Source organism: Artibeus jamaicensis, unplaced genomic scaffold, assembly GCF_021234435.1.
Source record: "Artibeus jamaicensis isolate MK-2021 breed Jamaican fruit bat unplaced genomic scaffold, CSHL_Jam_final scaffold_369, whole genome shotgun sequence".
In the NCBI taxonomy this organism is placed as follows: Eukaryota; Metazoa; Chordata; class Mammalia; order Chiroptera; family Phyllostomidae; genus Artibeus; species Artibeus jamaicensis.
This window is the reverse complement of record NW_026522042.1, coordinates 11,069,856-11,093,927: the sequence shown is the minus strand read 5'-3', so window position 1 is coordinate 11,093,927 and position 24,072 is coordinate 11,069,856. Positions and strand designations below refer to the sequence as shown.

At 44.1% G+C, this 24,072-nt stretch overlaps 1 protein-coding gene across 1 annotated transcript in view; it reads left to right on the top strand.

Annotated features, from left to right (window-relative positions):
• The first annotated feature begins 753 nt into the window (after positions 1 to 753).
• Positions 754 to 24,072, top strand: part of SLC1A3 (solute carrier family 1 member 3) — a 78,876-nt gene continuing 55,557 nt past the window's right edge. The window contains exons 1-3 of the mRNA XM_037129040.2: positions 754 to 919; positions 2,457 to 2,729; positions 23,433 to 23,570. Of these exons, the coding sequence (XP_036984935.1) occupies positions 2,549 to 2,729; positions 23,433 to 23,570 (319 nt within the window). The 5' untranslated portion in view covers positions 754 to 919; positions 2,457 to 2,548. The remainder of the gene's footprint in view (positions 920 to 2,456; positions 2,730 to 23,432; positions 23,571 to 24,072) is intronic.

Genomic DNA, 24,072 nt, shown 5'->3' with positions numbered 1-24,072 from the left:
ATGGCGGAGGGGATACATGGAGCATCCTTTAAAACTCAGGCGTCTATCTGCACAGCAACGTATCTTTTGAAATCACAAAACTTCCCATATTCATAAAGTACTCCTGCTCATAAAGTACTCCTGCTCATAAAGTACTTTTGACCACAGTTTAGCAAAGAGCCTGGTCTCTGTGTCTAACCATTTTAGTCTTTGCAAACCAGATATTTTGAGCTAAATTAGACTTGTTGTAATAGAGTCTTTAAACTGCTTAAAAAGAGGCATGTCTCCCCACGTGTTCTGAGTAACTTTAGGCAACTTTAGAGAATTGTAGTAGGCATTTTTCCCCTCCATACTTGATTGCGTTCCGAGTTGTCCCAAGAAATGCCACTTGTTTCCCCAATTCTAAAGAGGCACTCTTTCGTAACAGTTGTACAACCAGGCAAAAGAGCACACTCTCGAGTTTCCTTAAAGGGAGGAAACCTGCAATAATGTGGCATAATTAAATTTAGCCTCAGAAAAGTCTCCTTTGCAATGTTCTAATCAAGACTCGCAGCTTTCTGAGCGTGTGTGTTCGCTTCATTCTTCAATTCTTCCTGGTCCCGCTTTTGCATTTTTAATGAAAGCGAACTGGCAAAGCGTGAAAGTGGTCCAAGGAGCAAAACAAAGCCCGCAAGCATGCTCCTGGTGCGCCAAGACTAATCAATATTCCAGAAACCTCGGGCTTCCCGGCTGCGTCCCCGCGCTGTTTGCATTTCTCCCCGCTCCCGCTGCCCGCGCACAGGCTCCGCCCCTTTCCTTAAGTCGCCCCGATAGTAGCCCGCGGTCGCAGAGCACATGCACGCCTGGCTCGCGGCGCTGGGTCGCTCCGCGCTTACCTGCCCGGGAATTCGCGGTGTCAGTGCCTGGGGTCCTTCCGCCACCCTTCGCGAGACCCGGGAAGGTGAGTCTCCCGTCCTCGGTGCCGCCGGGGTGCATTTCTCTCCCCGTCTCTGCCAAACGGATTTGGTTTCCCAAGCCGAGGAGCGGCGAGAGTAAAAGCCATTTTGGTAGCGAGAGTCCGTGTTGGCAGTTTAATGCCAGGAGCCTGTGGGGTCTCTGTGTGTCGCGTCTTGTGCTAACTTGGAGTTTGGTCATTCAGGGAGGTGAGGGGCAGGCAGCGGCTCGAGATCTAGAAAATAATCGGGGCTGAGCTGGTCTGTTTCAGAGCGACGGACTGGTGAGGGGAATCTGAGATTAAGGGGGGAACTCTGACCTCTGGTGTCTTGTGGTCCTCGTTTCTCCCTAAATTTTTCATCTGCCGTGAGGTGTTAAAGAAGATTGTAGGTCTTATTATTCGCTGACCCCACCTTATAATTTTATTTGAAACTCAAATCTGTTCAGCAAGTCTTCTTCCCGAGGCGAGAGCTTCGCTGTTACCTCCCCTGCTGTTGCACACTGCACACGCTGGTAGCTTGCGCTGCCAGATACCGCGTCGCGGGCACAACTGGCTTTTTTCTCGGCTTGATCCGTGGTGGAGATTAAGAATTAGAAATCTTGTAAACCGCAGGAGGTATCCCTTGATTTTTCAAAACAGGGTTTCCACCTCTGGAAAGAATTACTTGGATATATTTTAATAACCTAGGAACACTTTAAAGAAACGAGAAACCACACGCTGTAATGTCTGGAGTGAAAACCAGCGTCATCTCATCTGTTCTAGAAATCCTACAGTTTAAAATACAAGTCGGTGATAGTTTCCTCAGAAGACTTAAGGACACTTTGTGTGTTTGCCACAAAGACCAATACTACTTTGTACTTCTACTTGTAACAAAAAATGAAAATTAATTATGATTTCAGATAACTTATAAATGTGCCCACTTTTCTTATTTCACCAAAAAAAAAAAAATTAAAAAGTTACCCCGTGAAATAGTCAAATGTGTTTCCCAAGTCCTGTGGCTACTTGTGTCCTTTTTCGTGGCCATATTTGTTAGTTGATGTTATAATGATTATTTTAATGGAGAAAATAGTTGTTTTATTATGTATAACAGAAATCTCCAACTGAGAACTATCGGTACTCATTTCCATTGGCCTGGTTGTGCCTGCCCCATGCATACAGCATAAGCCATCAAGTAATCATTGAGCATTTCCTGTGCATTCAATTCAATTGGATGTTTACTGAGGGGGAATATTGTGCAAAGCATCCAGCTAGGTTCTGGGGGAGGGGCTACTCAGTCCACCCGGCTCTGATGAACCCTTTATAGCCTCTCTGGAGGGGGAAAGACACATCTTTTAAAAATAGGGCACAGGTTTCTGCTCATATATTCTGAATTTGTGCACAGTTCTCACACGTGGTCTGTAAAATAAGCACATTCTAGGCACTGTGACTCCAGCCCTTGATTGCTACTGGGATTACGCAGTTTGCCAATAGCTGCTGCCAGTGTGGAGCTCACTGACTTCTCACCCCCAGAGGGCTAACTCTTGCCTCTTTCTCTCCCCTCTAGCTGTGTTCTCCAACCTCAAAGAGGTCTGGTGTTTTGGGGGTGATTCCTAGACATTGAAGTGCAAAGAAGAGACACTCCTAGAGAGGTCAAGTATGACGAAAAGCAATGGAGAAGAGCCCAGGATGGGAGGCAGGATGGAGAGATTCCAGCAAGGAGTCCGCAAACGCACACTCTTGGCCAAGAAGAAAGTGCAGAACATCACAAAGGAGGACGTTAAAAGTTACCTGTTTCGGAATGCTTTTGTGCTGCTCACTGTCACTGCGGTCATTGTGGGTAAGTCACGGGATGACAACCGAAAAAACTGGATCTTGTTGCTCCAGGGCACCTGGCTGCCTGGGAATGTTATCAGATAGACTGATGGCAGTATTCGGAGTGGTACCCCAGCCCAGGCTTTTCGCTGCCTTTGAAGATTTTTTTCCCATTAAATGACCAGCTGTTGGCCTGTTTGGACCAATAAACTCTTGGGGATCTGAAAGAGGCATCATTAGGCATCATGCAAATCAATTGATAGTGTGGAAAGGGAAGTAAATCAAATGTTTTCCTATCTCATAGAAAAACAAGAGTAATCATTCAATCATTAGGCCTCAGCAGTTAAATAACAATAAAAAAAAAAGCAAGCTAGATTTGGCCAAAATGTAATTATTATACAATGTCACTTTCAGTTAAAACTAATTTATACAATGAGTGTACCCAAAATGAGATACAGGTCCCTGAGAGTCATTATTACCTAACTGGTGCTGACTTGAAGCTGAGTATCCAATGTTTAGTTGTGAGTGTGGAATCTTTTAATGTGCATGCACTCTCTCCCAAAGTGACTGGGAAAGGGGAAGTGGGGAAATGTTAACACAGATCTTTCATTCATTGCCTTGTAGTGCCTGCCATAAATAGCTATACCTTTTTGGAAACATTTTATCCTCACAAATTCAGTGTGGTGGACAGCAGTCCATACTAACTAAACATTGGTGCTCTGTTTGATGTATTGGTATCTGAAATAATAGTTTGTTACTTATGGGTGGCATTGATCCTATGTTGTAATATAGCTTAAAAAAAACTGCTCACATACTTGGAACTTTTGGCTGAACCCACATAGAAATCCTTTGGCACATAAACATGCTTTTAACTTAACTTTCTAATAATCTGTCAGCAAAAATGGCATTTGTGTACAGTTTCAGTCTCTACTTCGGTGTTTGCCAAGATCTCCAGCAGATATAAAGAGGAAATGACAATAAAAACTAAGAAAATTCTGTAGTATGTAAATGCATTTATAACTTTCACCCTCCCCCATAGGATTCTCAAATCTCAGTTAAGTCGGAAAATAGCAGAAGAGTAGCTTGTCACAAGACTTTAGATATATTCCATTTCAACATCTTTGGCTCCCTTTTTAAAAATTCTTTTTCTAAAGATCTTATTTATTTATTTTTAGAGATAAGGGAAAGAAGGGAGAATATTGAAGGGAAACATTGATGTGTGAGAGAAAGATTAGCCAGTTGTCTCTCACATGCACCCTACTGGGGACCTAGCCCATAACCCAGGCATGTGCCCTGACTGGGAATCGAACCAGTAACCTTTCAGTTTACAAGCTGGTGCTCAATCCACTGAGCTATACCAGCCAGGGCTTGGCTTTTGTTAGTACTGATTGCTGATGAATGACTTTAGTTCATTTTAGTTCATTTTGAAGACAAAGTGTCCTGACTGAGTGAGGGAAGTAATGGCTTTCTTTAGTAGGTTCCCAGGTTCAAGTACATTCCTGGAGTAAGTATTGCAGGACTGTGTCATTGCCTTGAAAGTTGATGTAAAATGTACACTCACCTTGTTTTTTGCTTTGAATTACAGTCCTTGTCGAGACAAGAAACAGCTGTATAATAATAGTGCACAGTTATATATAGTACTATTCCAGCTGCTTTCTAGGGGTTCTGTACAGATTAGCTTACTTAATCCCTAAACAAGTCTATGCCATGAGTGGGTAGGGATGGTTACTACGATCTTCATTTTACAGATGAGGAGACTGAACAAGGAGAGATCGAGTACCTTGACCTAGAACGTGCAGCTGGTAGTAAATTCCGGAGCTAGAGTCCAACTCGGGCTGTCTCGTGCCAGAGGTGACTCTCTTAACCACTGTGCCTTCCCGCCACTCTGCTCTGCGGACTAGGTAGCATCTTGTTAGAGGTGCCAGGCCAGGAAACCTTGCTGCTTCTTGGTGGAGGCTGACCAGCAAGCAGTGCTGGATGTATTCGTATAGTGCCGTCACCTTACTGTGTGATTTATCTGTTTAAACTCAGCAGAAAACTTACAAATCTCCTACCAGTGATTAAACTGCATCCCTCTCATTCATTAAACAAAAATACCCACTGATTTTGTGATCCTATACATGTAATAATAGAGCTCAGTGAGTATGTTTGGAAAAGGTGCAGAAATGATGATTCAAAATGGTATTCTGAACACTAGAAGAGTTCAATCTCCAGGATAAACATGTTTCAGTTAAATATTCCTCTATTTCAGAGGAATAAAAAGTGGTAAAAACCTGAGCATAGAAAGCAGACTGATGGAGAAGGAAGTTTGTGATTATGCAGCAATAACGGCCCTAATAGAAGGGAGATAATGCCAAGATTAGAGAATCCATTTTCTCTGTGAGTTCCGGGATCATTTCCCAGCCCAGTGAGGACTTTCCTGGGATCTGTGAGAACCGCAGTGAGCTGGCTGGGCCGGAGCAGATAACTTGGCAAGATGCCCTGGTGGTTGGCTTTTCGAATGGAAACTGAGGAGGCAGAAGTAACTAGAAGAAGGCACTAACAAAGGAACCAATAGAAAGAGCTCATTGACAGTCAGAGGGACCACTGAGCCTGCACCAAAGACTTGGAATCACAAATAGACAACTTAGTAGCAAACAGATTTAGGAGAGAAGGAAGAACCCTTCAGTTATCTCTTGGAGCATCTTCCGTGGAGGGCACAGGGGAAAAACAAAGGCTCCATTTAGCTTGTCACTGACCACATGTCTACATCAGCCCTAAAAGAAATAATAGGGAAAGAATGTGTCTAAACATTGACCCTCAAAATAATATTGAAACAATTAAACATGAAATAAACTTAAAAATGAAAATAAATTGACCTCAATTCCCTAATTTATTTGCTGCAGTACAAGAATAAACTGAAAAGAGGCTAGCAAGGAAGAATAAAATAATTATTTTCCCCAAAGATAAGATGAGAAGGACTAGAGCAATTTTTTCACTTCAAATTATTAAGTTTTAATCACTTAAAAGTAAAAATAGACTGGGAAAACCTATATATTGGGATAAATTTTTGATCCCAGTATATAGGAATCAAAACAGATTTTCGATCTGTTTTGTCTTTTAGAAATAAAGTGAATGCACCTTTAGTACGTAGACATGGGAACTAGAAAACATTATGGAGGAGTATAGACATGAGAATCCATATGTTCAGAATAAAGCAGAGAACTGTCAGTATTTTATATCAGCTCCTCTGCTAGCACAGGCTTAAATCCACATGTGCAACTTGATGTCATCTCTAAGTGATGTGGAAGTCTGCATGTGCCACGCCCGTGTAACGCAGCCCACGTAGTAGGAGCAGGTTAGCTAAGGGCCGCATCCCTTTAAGGGGTTTCATTACAAGAGCCGTAAAGTGCCTTCCGAGGCTGGTGCAGATATCTGCCCGACAACCACACTGAGGAGAGCAGTTGCCGTCTTTCTTCCTCCAGGAAGCACGTTCTTATTTCACATCATGGTCAGTTGTGTCAGCATGACCTCAGACCTCTCGCTGGAAGACATGGAAAGTCCTTTGTCATGCCCCTGTCACAGAAGGCCTCCTCTTCCCCCATCCAGAGAATCAATTGCACAAGAAAGATGAAATCTCAGGCCACAGAAATGGCTCATAAGCTCAGCTGCAAGGGGAGGGAATCTGTAAATAGAATCCCATGGAACTGGATGGTGGTTTTACCTGCAGGAGTTCACTCTAACACGGCAGCTAGCACCTTCCTCGGTTGTCAGTATACACATGTGCACGCCTGTACACACACAGAGGTTATGTTTGGGGTGCCTTAAATGGAGTTGAGAGAAATTGGTGAATTTTCAGAAAAGAAAACTTACTGCCTAACTGTGCATAAAGCACCCTTGGCAACTAATCTTTGACTGAAATGGCACTGAAATCCAGTGCAATTTCATAATGTCTCTGAAGGACATGTGTATGAGGAACTAGTCACCATGCAGCCTCTCAAGATAGGAGTTGGGTGCTTGGGGGATGGGATGAAAGAGCTAGCACTTTCTTCTAAATAGTTTTTTTACATAGTTTCACTTAACCACATTCATGTGTTATCTTCTATTACCTATTATCTGCTAAATAAATAAGTTTTTTTTAAGATTTTATTTATTTATTTTTAGAGAGGGGAAGGGAAGGAGAAAGAGAGGGAGAGAGACATCAATGTGTGGTTGCCTCTCACATGCCCCAAATCGGGGGCCCGGCCTGCAACCGAGGCATGTGCCCTGACTGGGAATCGAACCATGACCCTTTGGTTCACAGGCCCGTGCTCATTCCACTGAGCTACACCAGCCAGGGCAATAAATACGTTTTTAAAAAAAGATTCAAATGCTATTCAGCAATTTAATAAATATTAAATGTGGTGTGTCCGGCCCCGTGCTGCTAGGCAACAGGGCGTCTACCCTCAGGTAGTTTAGTGGGAGAGATGGATGCAAATGAGATAACAAAGGACTATACAAGTTTTCAGGTGGTATTAGGGGAGTTTGTAATTCACTCGAAACGTCTTTTTTCAATGAGATCATATTATATGCACTGTTCTGTATATGTCTTTCTGTATTGGCACTTCAGAGGTTCCACTTTCTCATTAACAACCTAAATGTGCCGTGTGGAGGAATAAAAGATACTGCTTGAGGCCTGGATTCATGAGCCAGCTGTACTAGTTAGTAGCCATGTGCTCCTCGAGAAGGTGCATCTCCGCGCCAAGCCTTGGTTTCCTCATCTGCATTACATGTATAACATACACTGCCAACTCGCACTGCGCACCACACCCTGTTGTATGGGTTGTTCGTGCATTAGTTTATTTAGTACTTTCATTCTCATCTTACACGTGAGCAGACTGAGGCTCAGATTCTTATCCCACAGTCGCTGCACGCTGACCGGGATTCAGATCCACCATGCTGTTCCCACATTCACATCTTACCCAGCACACGGTCCTGGGTGCTGGTTGCCGTCCTCAGGGAACGCCAGTCTTGTTTTATTGAAGCAGTTGGTCAAGGGCGTGCACCGACCTATCAGCAGGAGAACGGAAAGGAGGCGTTGAGAGGACACCTCTTTACCAGGGTCTTCCTGAATCCTGGTGATGGATCTCATGGATTGACAGAAAAAGTGCCCTGCCAGGCAGTGGTCCGATTCCTGGTTTAGGTGACCAAGGGGTGATGGTGCCACCAGTAGAGGTGGAATACAGGAAGCAGTGGGAGGAGGGATAACAAGTTCGGTTTGGGGCGTGTTGAGTTTGAGACGTGGGTTTGAGCAGCAGAGATACAGTGCAAGAGGCTCACCATAAAGATCTGTGAGGTATTCCCACTGTCTCTAGACTGAGCAAGGACAGGTGCTGTCTCTGAACATTCACTGAATGACGGTCAATGAACAGGGATCTCCTACTACACGCACTACCTCGTAAGTCTGTGCTCAGGACCGTATGAACTCCAGGGCCCTCGATGACGAAGGGTGGTCATCCCCCAGGAATGCCTCCACGGTGTATCCTGTTTCTCCGACACACAAGCAACATTTCAGGTTCACAGATGTGGTTCACTATCAGCTGGTACTTGAAAGGGACGGGCACCAGGACCAGACTAAGCCAAGTACTTGAGTTAGTGGTGTGGGTGCAGACAGGTGCCCTTGCTGACATCCTCTCAGCTTACCCAAAAAAGGCGTCTGCACAAGGCTACACAACAGGAATCCAGAGAATGGTGAATGGGTTTCCAGGTTCTGATTAATGGTTTCCTCAATACTTCCTGGAGATGAGAAGGAACAGAGAGAGCTTCAGGACCAGGGCTGGGGAGTGGGGCGGCTCCCCGGCAGAAGACTGGGAGAGAAGGGTTAGGCCTCCAGAGCTGAGAAGTGGTGGATGCTCACTTTCCTCTCTGGAGGGATGAGTCAGGAACAGGGTTTAGGGACTAGAGTCCGACCTGCCTTTCTTCCCTCTTCCTTCCTTCCTTCCTTCCTTCCTTCCTTCCTTCCTTCCTTCCTTCCTTCCTTCCTTCCTTCCTTCCTTCCTTCCTTCCTTCCTCCCTCTCTCCCTCCCCCCCCAAGCTGTTAAAGCTCCCACTTTTCTCCCCTTCCCTACCTCCCCCAGCCCCACCTTCTCCCCTCCCTCAGCCAATCCCCACATTGTTGTCTGTGTTCATGTCCAAGTGCAAATAGAGCCTGATGTCTCTCTGCTTGGTCTTCTCCCCTCCCCCCGGGAGCAGAAACACAGGAAAATTGTCAGGGACAGCAATAGCTGTCATGCACTCCTGGCACACTTAGACCCTAGCCTCTCTCCCTCCTTCTCCAGAGGCATTCTGGGGGGCTGCCCCCAGTTGTAGGGGTGTCATCCGGTACAGCCTTGCGGGGTGGGTCAGAGCTGGGGATCCTGGAGTCAGACACTGAGGGTTGTGTCCCAGTTCTAGAACTGAGCCTCTGTGTCTTCATGTGTAAAATAGAGTAATTGTGACACCTCTCTACCAAGATGCATATCCCAGTTCTGCCACTTACAACCATGTAACCTTAAATAATTTCATAAATGCCTGGCATGCAAAATGTCCATAGAAACTCTAAAGCCCTTGTGTGTTTCTGCTTTTGTCTCTGCTCTGGTATGGTGTGAACATACACACTAATTTGAAGCTGCCAGTCTGCCAGGAAACTGGGACCCAGGGGCGTGGGGAGAAGAGGGGGCAGGAAGGGGAGAGGACAGTCACCTGGTTTAGGTCTAGGAGTGGCTCCTATTTCCTCTGCTAGAGAAGTGAGCCAAGAGGGTTGTAGGAAGAGACGTAATAAGTTGTAAAGGGCTTTGAGAAGCAGAGATGAAAGCCGCAGAGTAAGTGATCCTGTTCTTATCTATCCTCTTCCCTACCTGGCCTCCTGGGCCAGAGCAGAAAGTAGTCCCCAGGCAGCTGCTATCACAGCACAGACGGCTCCACTGGCGAGAGCGCCTGGCGGCAGATTCCTCTCTCAGCAACAGGGGACGCTGAAAAAAATGTTTTAACATATTCAGTAGTTCATTTTCGTTCACGCCACTTGGGACGAACATGAGAGTCACCGCCTCCCTTTCTCCTTTTCTCTAGTGTTTTGGTGTCTGCTGCTCCTTAACTGCCACCCCCATCAGACGGGATGAGGGGTTTGGGAAATTTGGGAGAAATGTTCCTGGTTTCTAGCAGAATTAGTAAAAGTTATTTTGAAGGCTTAATGTTCTGAGATGATCTATGGATTTTATTTTGCTCTATTTTCTTCCTGCTAATTCAAATAATGAGAAAACAGAGCAGGCAATTTTCAATTTGTTTCTTTTTCAAGTAGATAATCAAATAAGCAGGTATGTCCGGAACAATTACCTGCCGTGATAATACCTTCCATTGTAGAGCAAGGCAAACCCTTGGCCAGCGCTCCCCCTCCTCACTAGTATCTTCGAGTGTCCGGGATGCAGCTGAGAAAGTTTGGAGAGTCTGGAGTCCTGGTTATGGATCGAGCTCTGCCACCCACTGACTCACTTTATGACTTCAGACAAATCTCTGGGCCTCATATTTTTTCAGCAGCAAAGTACACTTGGACTTATGTCTGCTTCCAACTGCAGAATTCTCTCATTGGAAGTCGAATTTGCTTTGCTCTAAAGGAGAATGTGCGGAGTTAGATTGACAGGTGTTTTCTAGTCCATGGACTGTACCATCAGAAGGACCTTTTCCCTCTGCCCACGACCTCCCAACCCATCCTGTCCAATCTAACAAGCAGCCTTTTCCTCCTGCTTTGAATTCTTGAGGACCATCAAGTGCCTGACTCTGGAGGGGACGACCACGGTTTGAGGACACACGTGAGGGAGGCACACCTCTCCAGAAGCCACCGCTGCCTGCCGGCCTTCTTCTAGACCCTGTGAACCAGGGGAGGGAAGTCGTGGGCCTTTGTTTTTATGATCGAGTAAATAAGGTTGGGCAGAGCCCATGCTGTTCGGAAGAGGCTACTGGAATGTAAGCACCGCCTTTTCCAAGTTGTGCGTTCCAGTTATTGGAGCACTCACTATTTGTGGAACCCTGGGATGCTATCAGTCATCAAGTGTTTGGCCTGGCAGCTAGGTGAGCGTGTTGGTGCTGAGAGATGAGGAAACACATGGAGCGCTTCGGGACACAAAGTTCAGCAACTTGTGCTCACCAAGGATAAAAATTGTTTGATGTCAAGCGTCAGTGCTATTAAAGTTGCCCAGAGCTTATCTCTCAGACCAAGAATATTCCTACCACTGTGCCCAATCAAGAGATAGACTCAAGCCCTTGCCGGGTAGCTTAGTTGTTTGGAGTGTCATCCTGATACGCCAAGGTTGCAGGTTTGATCCCTGGTCAGGGCACATATAAGAATCAGCCAGTGAATGCATAAATAAATGAAACCACGAATTGATGTTTCTCTCCCCCCACCCCTTTTCCCCCTTCCTCTCTCTCCTCCCTCTCTAAAGTCAATAAGTTAAAACTTTTAAAAAAGAACAACAACAACAAAAAGATACACCCAAGTGGTTTTGAAATGAGAGAAGAGTAAAAAACGCCAGAACTAGATAAAGGAAGCTGTGCCCTGGATGAGTTGAGATGAGGTGGGGAGAGGCATCCCTTGTGTTCTCTCCGTGTACCGTATCAAAGAGTCAAAGGTAAATTTAGGAGCAGCAAGTTGAAAGGCACACTTCAGTCTTGAATTTCAAGACTGAGTTTCGGTCTCCAGAGAAGGCCATTCTTCTCGTCCCCAAGGAGACTCCAGTTCTCCGGCAGCGCCTCCAGCCCTCAGACCGCTGCTGCTTCCCAGGGAGAAACCAGTGGGCCGTCAGTGAGCGACTTTGTACACAGCATCTTGTCTGATGAGGCTCATTTGTCCCTAATGAGAGCAGAGGTGGACAATTGCTGCCCTTCTCACCCTGCTTTTAGGCACATCGCATCGCTTGAAATTCCATCTTCGAAGCAAGGAAGGCAAAACCCCAGGGATATATATGCTTGTGGTGTCTTCAGCTTACTGATGCCAATGAAGGTAAAGGAGGTCTTTCAAGAAACTGCCCCTGACCAAAGTCGCCGTCTTATCTGTTTTTGGAGTTTTGTGTTCTTAGGTTTGCTTTCTTAAGGCAAACGAAGTAGTCATGCAAACAGAGCTGAGATTCAGTGTAGTTCCCAGGGCGTTGCGCTGCTCCGTACGAGGGGCTGGGTGGTGGGTGAGCGGGTGCCTTCTGCCCGGGGGCTCATGGCGTGCGTTTTCAGCTCCATGTTCTTGCAACTCCAGCAGCAAACTGGTGGAAGCAGCACGTGAGCCTATAGGGATTGAGTTCAAAGTTTTTTTAGATTCACTTCCTTGTCTCCAGAAAAAAAGCTCTTTGGTCAGAAAGCAACCTGCTCACCATAAATTGGAGCACCCGTGACCTTCCTCTTCGTGGCCCAAATTGAGTAAACTCATTGTTGAAGCAAAATAAAGCAGCGTTGACAGAAACCAAGCCAGACCCAAAGTGGCTTTTTAGAAAGATCAAAGTGGCTTTTTAGACACTGTGCCATCAAAGTGTCTAGCAGAAGAGATGTAGAATACAATTCAGTCAGATTTATTTTTTAGTCGTGGACCATTTCTTTTTACTTACTTATTTTGTTGCTTTACTTATGAAATAAATGCATTTATGCTGCCCCAAATCAAAAAGCACAAAATGGCATAGAACAAGAGAGTGGGAGTGTCCCACCCACCCGTTCCTGGGTATTTGGTTTGCCCAGTTGTAAGTGTCCTGTGTGCCTTTAGAGGTATTTTATGAGCACAAGAGTAAATACTTTTTTTTTTTGTCTTTTGTATACAAATGGTGGCATATTGCATACAGCCCACTTCACACCTTGTATTTTCCATGGTTCTTCAGTATTATTTCTTACTAGCACGCATAAAGCCTCCTCGTTCTCTCTCGGGCCGAAGTTGTATGGGTGTACCACCCTGTATTTCAGCAATTCCCTGTTGATGGACGCTTAGGTTGTTCCCAACCCTTAGATATTATTTTTAAAAACAATTTTGTGTAGAAGTTATTTATGTAAGTAACTGTGAGTTACATTCCTAGAAGTGAAATTGCTGAGACCGAAGGTATACACATTTGTGATTGGATAAGTATTGCTAATTTACACGCCATAGAAGTTGTAATTTACTCTCCCAAACTGTGGGATTTAAAAAACAGCTTGGCTCCCTGCTGCCGCTGCCACAGGTGAGGATGAATGGACTTCATCATTCGTGGGGGCTGCAACCAAATAACACACAGAAAAAACACATAAGGGGAACTTAGCAATTTTACTTATATGTTATTTCCAGTTTCTACTCACTCAGAACAATATTTTTCACCAGAAAGAAAGGTAAAGAGGTTCTGATTATTTTATTTTTGATAATTTTTGTTTTTCAAATGGAAGGGTTTTTTTCAAAGATTTATTTATTTACTTTTAGAGAGGGGGGAAAGATGGGAGAAGGAGGAGAGAAACAGCAATGTGCAAGAGAGGCGGTACATCAATCAGTTGCCTCTCACACGCCCCCTACTGGGAACCTGGCCCACGACCCAGGCTGTATCCTGACTGGGAATCAAACCCACAACCTTTCAGTTCACAGACCAGCACTCAATCCACTGAACCACACCAGCCAGGGCTAGAAGATTTTTTTTTTATTTTGTTGGGGTTTTTTTCTGTCAGCAGTTTGAGTTTCAGCATCATGTAGAAGATTTTTTTAAATGACAATATCTTGGGCCTTGAAAAAAAACTGTAGGATTCTTTGTAAATTAAATTACTGTTGCACACAGCCTACTACGTTAGTGCAGTTTTAGGAAGAGGTCACCAGGCCTTTCATTTCCTCCGGTAGAGTTGTCTCTCGGGTGGCATGCCCCACGCACTTGAGTCTGCAACTGCGCCCTGCTTGGTCGTCAGCCACTCAGGGCTGGTCCTTCTGGGCACCACGGGTGGAACAAGGCTGCAGCAGGTGGGAACACCTCCAGCAACAGGAAATACCAAAGGACAAAAGAGTGAGCCAAGCCAGGGCCCAAATCTCTGAAGGACGTGGGAACTGGGTGGGGGTGGGGGTTGAAAGGTTACCTCAAACACTAGCTTCTCACCAGAAAATGCCTGGAAGTCTGGGCTGAAACAAAAGACCAGGGGCCGGCAGATTCCTTTTGCAGGTAAATTCATTATTAGGCCCTTGACCTCCTTGTAAAAACAATCTAATGGAATTGTACATCCACCAGCTTCATGAGGCTGGTATGAGACAGGCTTAGGACTTCTCCAAACTGGGCCACAATGTAGTTCTGAAATAACACTTTTATTTACTCTCTCAAATAGTTATTTATGGCATGCCTGTCTTAATAACTGGAATGGCAAACTCAACAGCATTTTTGACTTACGCGTTTTCATATGCATTATCCGGGACTTTAGAACTCATTAGTAGAAAGGAGATGAATTCATATAAAGAAGCTAAGCTTTATAATGCTTTTTATGGTTTATATGGTTCTTTTCAACTTAGAATATTTAGCTAAGACTATCAAAGTTCAAGAGGATCTTAGATACGGCCTATTTATCAATCCCTCCCATTTTTCAGATTTTTTTAAGAGGCTCAAAATGATTACGTCATTGGAAGGTAAGGGCTGTGGCCACAGGCACATCAAAATTTGGGACTGCATTCTGCCAACATCACTTAGTGGCCGTGTAACCTTGGAGAAATAGCTTATTCCTTCTGGGGCTCAGTCTCCTCATCTATCTGATGCTGATGTTAAATCCTGCAGGTTAGATATGAAGGTTAAGTCATTTCAATAAAGTATTTACCAGCATAATTTACTGGAAGTATCAGGTCCGGAAACCTCATTTCTGACTCTCAGTCCATGACCTTTCTACAGCATCAGTCACACCGGCTGGGCCTTCGCATTCAGAAAACCCCCCTTGTGAGAGAGTTAGGGATCGGGAGCTACCACTCCTCGTTTGTGAATCCAGAAATCTAAGCATAAGAGAAATCATAGTTGACTCAAGAACCAGTTTCATGGATCATGACAGAAATCACGGTGTGGAGCCCTGGCTGGTGTAGCTCAGTGGATTGAGCGCGGGCCTGCGAACCACACGATCGCGGTTCGATTCCCAGTCAGGGCACATGCCTGGGTTGCAGGCCGGTTCCCTGCAGGCCAGTTCCCAGCAGGGGACGCACAAAAGGCAACCATACATTGATGTGCTCTCTCCCTCTCTCCTTCCCCCCTTCCCCTCTAAAGATAAATAAATAATAAAATATTTTTTAAAAAAATCACGGTGTGGAAGAGAGGGATGTTCTAGGAGCAGACCCCTGGGCTCGTGGTGGGCAGTGGAGAACGAGATCCCCCCTCCATCCAGGAAACTTCGACAGCAGCTGGGGGCTGGGCTCTGGTGGATACTGGTCGCCCCAGAGGAAGCGGTCCACCTGTCTGTTCCTTCGTTCAATAGCGTAGTAGCACCCACTGTGCCAGGAGCTGTTTCGAGGGCTCAGTCCACAGTGAACAAAGTGGAAAAAACAAACAATCAAAACCTCTGGTCTTGTGGAGCTTATATTTTAGAGACATAATAATACATAGTAAGTATAATAAATTAGAAAATTATATTGTATTTTGCAAGGTGGTAAGAATTACTGAAACAAAGCCAGATGAGGGAGAAGAAAGTTCAAAGTGGGCCTTTGAAGAAAGATGACATTTGAATTATCTTTTTAATTTTATTTAATTGATTATTCTATGACTGTTGTCCCAATTTTTCCCCCTTTGCCCCGCTCCATCAGCACCCTCCACTCCCTCAGGCAGCCCTCACACCTTTGTTCATGTCCATGGGTCATGCATATAAGTTCTTTGGCTCCTCCATTCCCTATACTGTACTTCACATCCCCATGGCCATTCTGTAACTGCCTATCTACTTCTTAGTCCCCTCACCTCTTCACCCATTCCCCCACACCCCTCCATCTGGCAACCATTAAATGCTCTCTGCATCCATGATTCTGTCTCTGTTCTTCTTGTTTGCTTAGTTTGTTTTTTAGATTCAATTGTTGGTAGATATGTATTTATTGCCATTTTATTATTCACAGTTTTGTTTTTCTTTTTTCTTCAATAAGTTCATTTAACATTTAATATAATAATGGTTTGGGGAATGATGAATTTTGTTATTTTTTTCTAGTCTGGGAAGCTCTTTATCTGTCCTTCAATTCTAAATGATAGCTTTGCTGGGTAGAGCAATCTTGGCTGTAGGTCCCTTTTCATGACTTGGAATATTTCTTGCCAATCCCTTCTAGCCTGCAAAGTTTCTTTTGAGAAATCAGCTGACAGTCTTATGGAAACTCCCCTGTAGGTAACTACTTTTCTCTTGCTGCTTTTAAGATTTTTCTCTTGTTTCTTTTAAGATTCTTTCTTTGTCTTTAACCTTTGGCATTTTAATTATAATGTATCTTGGAGTGGGCCTCTTTGCATCCATCTCGTTTGGGACTTTCTGTGCTTCCTGGACTTGCGTGTCTATTTCCCTCACCAAATTAGGGAAGAACAAGAAATTAGAGCTCTATTTGAAAATAAATACATAAATAAAATAAAACTTCCCTAATTTGGTGAAGGAATTTGAACTAAGTCTTAAAGGAAGTAAACCTTGTGACTATATGGGAAGAATGTCCTAGGCAGAGAGAAGAGGCAGTATGGGGTCCCAAAGAGGGCTCATGTCAACAAGGAAGCAGAAGTTGAAACAGCTGAGGGGAAGGGGAAAAGGAGATGAGTTCTGGGTATAGGGGAGCTAGGGAAGCAGGCCAGGTACAGAAGTTTTGCTTGGCCCGAAGCTTTCGCTCCACATAAGATGGGTGAGCCACTGGAGGGAGCAGAGAGGAATGACATTCTGACCTAGATTTTAAAAGGGGCCCTCTGGATATTATGTTGGGAGTAGACTATAGGAGGACCAAAGTGGAAGCAGGGAAACCAGTTAGAAGGCTGCCGCAGTAGTCAGGCAAAAAAGAGAGTGATGTTTAAATCTTGGAGACTTCTTTATTTCTGGGTTGGGGGAGGGAGAACTGAGGCATGCCAAAGGTCACATAGAGAGGAAAAGGCAGGGCTAGAACTAGAATCCGAACTTCACTCACTCACCGAACACCTAGAGGGCGTCTTCTCCAGGAGTTTGTCTGTACTACAGGAGAAGCAGCTTGGTGAGGAAATCTGGAGACTTGGCAGGTTCGACAGACCCCTGACCACTCTCGGCAGCTCACTTGTGAGTAGAGGTGGGACCTGTGACTTTGCTTCTAACTGAGGGAAGATGGCAAAGGTGATGGATGTCACTCTGGCAATTTTGCTACATCACACATCGTACCTAACACATCACATCTCATGATAGTTGTAACCTTGAGACAAATTAGTGCTAGGCATGTGTCTTTGTTGTTGTTGTTGTTGTTGTTGTTACAAAAATGAAAAAATTCCTAGCCGGGAAATAGTAGTATTTTTTCATATAAAACCAGTGGTCCACTATCAACAAAACTATTTGATACTGTTATTTCCTTGAACCATCTTGCATACTAGTGGCAGCATGGTGGCCTTTCTGGCTAAAGGTCAATAGGCCAAGTTTTTTGTATCAGTTTGAGTGCCTGTTGTCTGGTTTGCAGTGCCAGTCTGGCAGGCTCGTGGGCCCATCTGGGTGGGCGTTTGGTAGTTTTCTTATGGCCAGTCTCAGAATGCGAGGTCTTTCAAGATCAATGCATTATTACTTAAGATTCTCTTCTGGCGTATGACCTCTTTGAGGGCAACCTCTCTTCTTCTGGAGAATTTTGCATTTCAAGTAATAATTCCAGAAGGCATTGGCCTGCCAATCGATTCATGATACAGTTTGGAGATGAGGTAGGAACTTTACTAAAATTTCACTATTTCAAAATCCAGCATTTACTGAAAGATAAATTGGGTGGTTTGGTCCAAATTTTACTTCAAATCGTGACATATTCTTTTACTTTTAAATATTTTCTGACTTTTTAATATTTTCAGTATTTTTTTCAGATTAAATATGGACCCTGTTCTTAAAATAAGTCGTAACTTTTAACTTGCGCATGTGTTTGACTGCCAACCGTAAGCCCACGAGGCCTTCTCGCTGAGGCTCCGGTGCACGTATTGTGTCTTGGTTCAGAAAGTGAAGTGATATTTCATCTTCCAAAGAAGCGTTTGTTGTATAGACTCCCCAGGGGAAACAGTAAACCCCTGAAGGACTCTCTTCTTGAGCTTTGCACATTAGAAGAGAAAAATAAAAATTCATCCTTTTTTTTTTCATAGCATTCAACCAGCAGGGTTCATTTTGAGCACGTTCCAGTTAAGATATTCCCCACACTCTAGAAATCTTGTTCGAATGTTAACATGGGAATGAGAGGACACTGTTGACCGAGAGTGCGCCATCTGGCCATTGCCTGTGGGTCTGTGTATTGCATAGCATCACCGAGATGGAAGCTTGGCAAAGTGTGCTTCAGCCCTAACAAATCCCGTTGGGAACTCACTCTGATTATTATTGTTATTTTTGCAGAATAATCAATACTAAAGCATCCATTGTTTTGCACCGAAGAGCTGGTGGCCACAAAGGTTTCTATTAGCTCTGGGAACAGCAATGGATGGGCTTCAGATATGCACCCACTTGGCCTTGCCAAGGCGATGAGCCACCACCGAACCGGTGGAGCAGGCCTCCCAGTGCACCGCCACCAACCAATCAGGAGGGCAGGGCGGGGGTTAGGGGGGACTCTGGGATGCCTGCATATCGGGCTTTGGGAACGGGTGTCAGGGAAGGTTTTTGTCATGGCTGGCGTAGAACGTCATCAGAAACCCCTAACGGCTTACCCCAAAAAAGCAGCCTTCGAGTGCCGAGCCCTGCCTCTTGATCTGACGCCCGTAGCTGGCTGACCTCATCTCCCCCCTCACATTGCCCATAGGAGCAGAGAGCTGGGCAAAAAAAGACTTGTGTATTCATGGCACAGATGGATTGAAAAAAATGCTAGGTGTTGACTTCCTTAAATAAAATCAACAAAACTGTTTCCCACTTTCAGCTCTGCATTTAGTGAACCTAATTCAAAATAGAGTAAAAAGCAGGCATTCACTTGGGCCCTTGAGATTAGTGCCACGACTGTGAAGAGGCGGCAAGCCCAGCGTGGTGAGGGCGAGCGTGGGCCTGGCGCTGGACAGCATGGGCAGAGGTGAAGACTACCTCGGCCAGCCCTGGCCCAGGGGGAGCAGCCCACCTCTCTCTGTGTGGTTTGGGCAGCGCCCCTGGCCTTGCAGTGAGTCCGGTTTTTCCTCTGGGAGCCCTGGCCTCCGTGGGGTCTGGGAGGCAGCTGAGGACCAATAGCTGCCCTCATTACACATGCAGAGCTCATTTTAGGTAATTAATATCCCTTTCACCTTTGCTGCTCACAGTTTCCAAGAATTAAAGCGTGCGCCCTGGAGGGAAAAGGCGAGCTATTGTAATGAACACATTTTATATAGATTTAGTTAAATCATCCCATTAAAGGGGATTTAGTGTAACCCTTTTCAACCGTGATCTGGGACAGGTAACCCTATGCTGAAGTTCGCATGTGTAGGAGCTGTGATGGGTCCCAGGTTGTGCTGGGTGCCTCCCAGGATTTTGATGAGATTATTCCTCCGGCGCTTCCACAGTTTAGAGGTTAGAGATGCTGGGGACTCAGGAGCCAGGTTCGTTTGAGAATTGTTCTCGGGGCCCAGGCTACGAGGATATGTTGGTGTTCGAAAGGCACCAAAGTGGCTTTGTTTAGAATCCCTCTTACTAGCTCCCTACCCTTGAGCAAGTAAACCAGTGTCTGAGCATCCCTGTCATAGTGTTGCAAGTGGACACAACAATGTCTGCCTCCTAGAGTGGCGAGGAAGATCAGGCCACCATTAACCCGTAGTGAGGCCTCAATGAATTTCCCTTCCCCAACAGGATCTCTTCCCCAAGTGTGGACAGGGCTCACTCGGTAAACCCAGAGATAGTAAACGGGCCAAAAACATAGGGAGAAAACTCATTTAAAGTATTAACACTGTTTATTACTCTCTAAACAACTCCCGTCTTCAAAGCCTTTGACTAGAACTATCCCTTATAAATAAATGATGTCTCCAGTGCCACTCCCACTATGAATAGGAGCTTTTAGGAAATGCGGGTTCTGCACTGGGGAATGTAAAGAAATAAAGGCGTTCTACAGTCGTTGGTGTCAGGGCCGTGCTTCCGAGCAAGACCAGCTTGTTGACTAGGAGACAGAAGAAAGATATCACCACCTCTTGAGCCTTGGGCTCCCTGACCGGCTTGCTGTTGCTCTGCTTGATATTTAAGAGATGTCCCTCCCACATTGCCCAGAACCGTTCACTGAGCCGGCCGACTTTCCCTCTAAGACAGGGGTGAAAAGCCGTTGCCCTGAGTCAGTATGGGGTTTGCTGAGGGGAGAGAAGAGGAGGTGCACAGAGCACTGGAGGAGAGAAAGGGGCTGCGCCCACACAGCCTGGGCTATTGTGGGGAGGGGAGTGGAGTCCGTGTGGGCAAAGGTGAGGCTTGGGGGATGGGACCAGCTGCCCCTAGAGTTACAAAGAATAATCCCTCCCTCCATCCACACTGACTTAGCTCTTGCTCCTAGAATCGTATGACTAGTAGAACAGCTAGTCTATCGATTTTTGTGTAAATTATAACTTAAATACTTTTACTGAACTAGCCTGGATCCTGTCCACCCCTGGAAATGTTGTATACAAATAAATACATTTCTAGAAATAGCCAGTAAAGATGAATTTATAAAACCAAGCTTGTATTAAATTGTTATTCGGAGGATATCGAAAATTCCTAATAGATTGATGTGTTCAAATTCCAAATGACCGAAGTGAACTTCTTGTGTTTACTGTGCATATTTTTTGTTATGACTGAATGACGGAAGTTTAAATGCATTTAAACAGAGGTCAGAAAAGAATCAACTCCAGTGAAATTACATTTGGCTAAAAGTAAAATAAAATTTATAAACCTTTATTGATTTACTCGCTATAAGATGAAGCACTTATCTCACTGAAACTTGGCCTTTATATCAATAAGCAGGGAAGACTGGAATATAACCAGAGCCTCGTATAATTCCTATGGTGCAGTGTCGAATATGCTCACTGTAACTCAAAACTCAATGCCATACCTAAACCAAGTCCAGGGAGATCACAAGTTAAATATGTTAAAGCAAGCAAACAATCAAAAAGGGAAAATTAATTAAAGATTTGTGAAACTTGGGATGTGGAGAGAAACTAAAATTTATAACTCTTTTTTCTCCCTGGGGATCAAACTGCCAACCTAGGTATGTGCCCTGACTGTGAATTGAACCTGCAGCCTTTTGTTACTTGGTCAGGCATTTATAGCTCTTAAAGAAATCATTTAATTAAAAAGGTTCACTGATATTATTTAATGAAAAGGAAAACTACCTGTATATTTTAAAATAATAATATATGGCAGGCAAATTAGAAAAATAGGTTTAGCAAATATTTTATATGTAGGCAAAGGGTAATTATCTTGATTATTTAAAGAATCTATACCAAATACATACATACACATATAAACAAACTATTTGGATTTAGAAAACACTTGGGGAAGATACAATTAGGAGAAATGATCAACATTATTAGGTAGCAAGTGAATTCAAAGGAAAACAAAATGCATTCTGTTTACTCATCACACTTACAAATTTTGCCTGTTTTAACAATTTTTTTATGATAATACACCCAGCTTCTGATGTATAGGAAATAAAGCCTTCTCATTCACTAATGGAGCCCTGAACTGTTGGGGCAACCTATTGGGAAAGCAATTCGATAACATGAATTGGGGAGGTCAGATTCGTTAATTCACTGGTTCCCTTTCTCTAAACTACACTAAAAGTATATATTCCTAGATATAAAACAGCCTATATATATGTATTCATCATGGTGTTCTTTACAAAGGTGAAAAATGCTTAACAACCTAAGTGTTCAACAACAAAGTATCAAGTAAATTTTAATACAGTCCTTGGGTCTGATGTCATGAGGTTGAAGTTGATCATGACCATGCATGGAAAAGTGTATTGCATGTAATTTCCATGGAACATTCTGGAAAGAACCAGAGGCGCTAACAGTGGTTGTCTTTCCCCTACTTGGAGAGGCAGGAAGTATGTGAGGAGATCTGAGTCCAAACTGCCTGGGTTTGGATCCCAGCTCTGTCCCTTGAGTAGTTATTTGACGTTGATATTGAGTAGCAGTTGGAACTGGGCAAGTTTTAAGTTCACTGTGATGAGATTTCTCCACTGGTAAGTTGGTGATTAAACAGTACTTACCTCTGGGATTTTTTGGTGAGGATTAAATTTTCTAACACAAGTAAAGAGTTGCCAACAGTGCCTGGCATATACTAAGAGCTCAGTGAAACATGAGCTATTTGCTATTTAAGTGGTAGAACCAATATGGGCAGACTTCTGCCGACACTTTTCTACATTTTCCAAATGAACTTTACTCTCTTGAATGTAGTACTGTTACATTGGAGGCGGGGGAGGCAATATTTTCCTAAAGGTCCTGAAAACTGGGTCAGCTAGGTTTTCTAGTCACATAGATTCAGATCCTTAACTGCAGTGTCACAGTATGTAATCAAAACATAGATACTTCATGGTTGCTGTGACCCAAGAGCTGACACTGGAGTTGCAGTGACAGTTGAAGTGAACTTGTGTTCCATTTCATAAGCGAAGAAGCCCATTTCATAAGAAGTTGGGATCGTCCAGTTTCCTTAAAGGACTGTGCATTCTTTGGGAAAGCTGGTGTTGAGCCAGTATTCTCTCCCCACCCCCTAACCAGTGCCTTCCAGACAACTCAATACTTCTCTATAACACACCTTTCCGTAATAGCTATGCAAAAACATTGAATATATTTACAATAATGGAATAACTAAATTTTCTAGGGCAAGGAAAGTAAATTGGGGAAAGGGGAGAAGGAGTAAATGTATTCAGTATGTTTGTTCATTTCCAAACATTTTTGCATAATTTGATTTACATATAAAGTTATTATTTAAAAAATATTTTGTAAATTTCCAAGAGCAGAAGGGTAATTAAAGAGAAGATCGCTTTCTCTTTCCCCTAATTTTCCCTAGGTTTTTAGAGAAAATTTTTGGGCAAAGTCTCTGCACATTTTGCAGTCTTCTCTTGCCAGCAGCTGACAAGTCTGTACAATACAGTTGCCAAGGTGACATCAAGAGCATGAAGACAGAAAATATAGGGTGCAGGGAGGGAAGTGATGAAGATGGATTAGCAATGTGAACAGGAAGAGTTTTTTTTTTAATGGAAAAAAATTAAATGATACCACCCTTTAGAAGTGGGTATGCCAGCCATTCTAACACCGATGGGTATGAAGGATCTTCACTATAACAAGGCTTTTATTGTTGTGTATCGCCATGTTCAGAAATGCATCATTCTCTATAGCATGCCCAGTCTTGGTAATAACTCCGTACCGAGCCATGTCAAAATTGATTCCACTGTATTCAAGTTAGATGAAGAAATTTTTCATTTGCTAAAACCAGGAAAAGTTGGGTTTTTTCCCCTATAAGTTCTACTTGAAGCCCTGGACTCAGCCAGACCCTTCCAGACTGACTGATAACCAAGGCACACACCTTCCTCTGCAAACGGCACAGATATCTGTTGCTTAAATAAATTGACTCTTGTCAGACAGGCACAGTCCCCGGGCAAACATTGCTCTCATTTTTCTGGGACTGTTACTTCAGTTTCAAAAAAGACTCAACTTTTCTTCTTTTTCCCCCTCAGGTACAATCCTTGGATTTGCACTCCGGCCGTACAGAATGAGCTACCGGGAAGTCAAGTACTTTTCCTTCCCTGGGGAGCTCCTGATGCGGATGCTGCAGATGCTGGTGCTGCCTCTCATCGTCTCCAGTCTCGTCACAGGTACCAGGCAGTTCTGTTAAAAGTGTGCTCGAAGATTGCTTAGAAAAACAGAGAGCTTTAGGTTTCTGCTGGATGCATGCTCTGTTCTAGAAAAAAAAAGTCCCTTCAAAATGATGGAAAGGCAGCTTTAGTAATGCATGAATGATAATAACTTGTATTTTACCAATCACAAGAGGAAACATTTAAACAAGTATGTAATCTGTTCTGCCTCCCTATAAAAAAAGGTGCCCTGCTAAACACTACACAACCAGCCTTCTCTGCCCACAGCGATCTAGTTAACAAGAGCGTACAACAGGTCTGTTTTCTCACCCTCTTATCCCACCCAGATAACATCTGGTTGGACAGCCTATTAGCTATTGATGCAAGAATGCTTGTTCTCAGAGCCACCAGGACTTGAGCGGGAGCCTTCTGGGAAGCCTCATCAAGAGGTAATGCTCACGACACACTCACCAACTCTGCTGCCACCAACACTGCCTTTTCCTGGTGAACCCGCATGATTTCA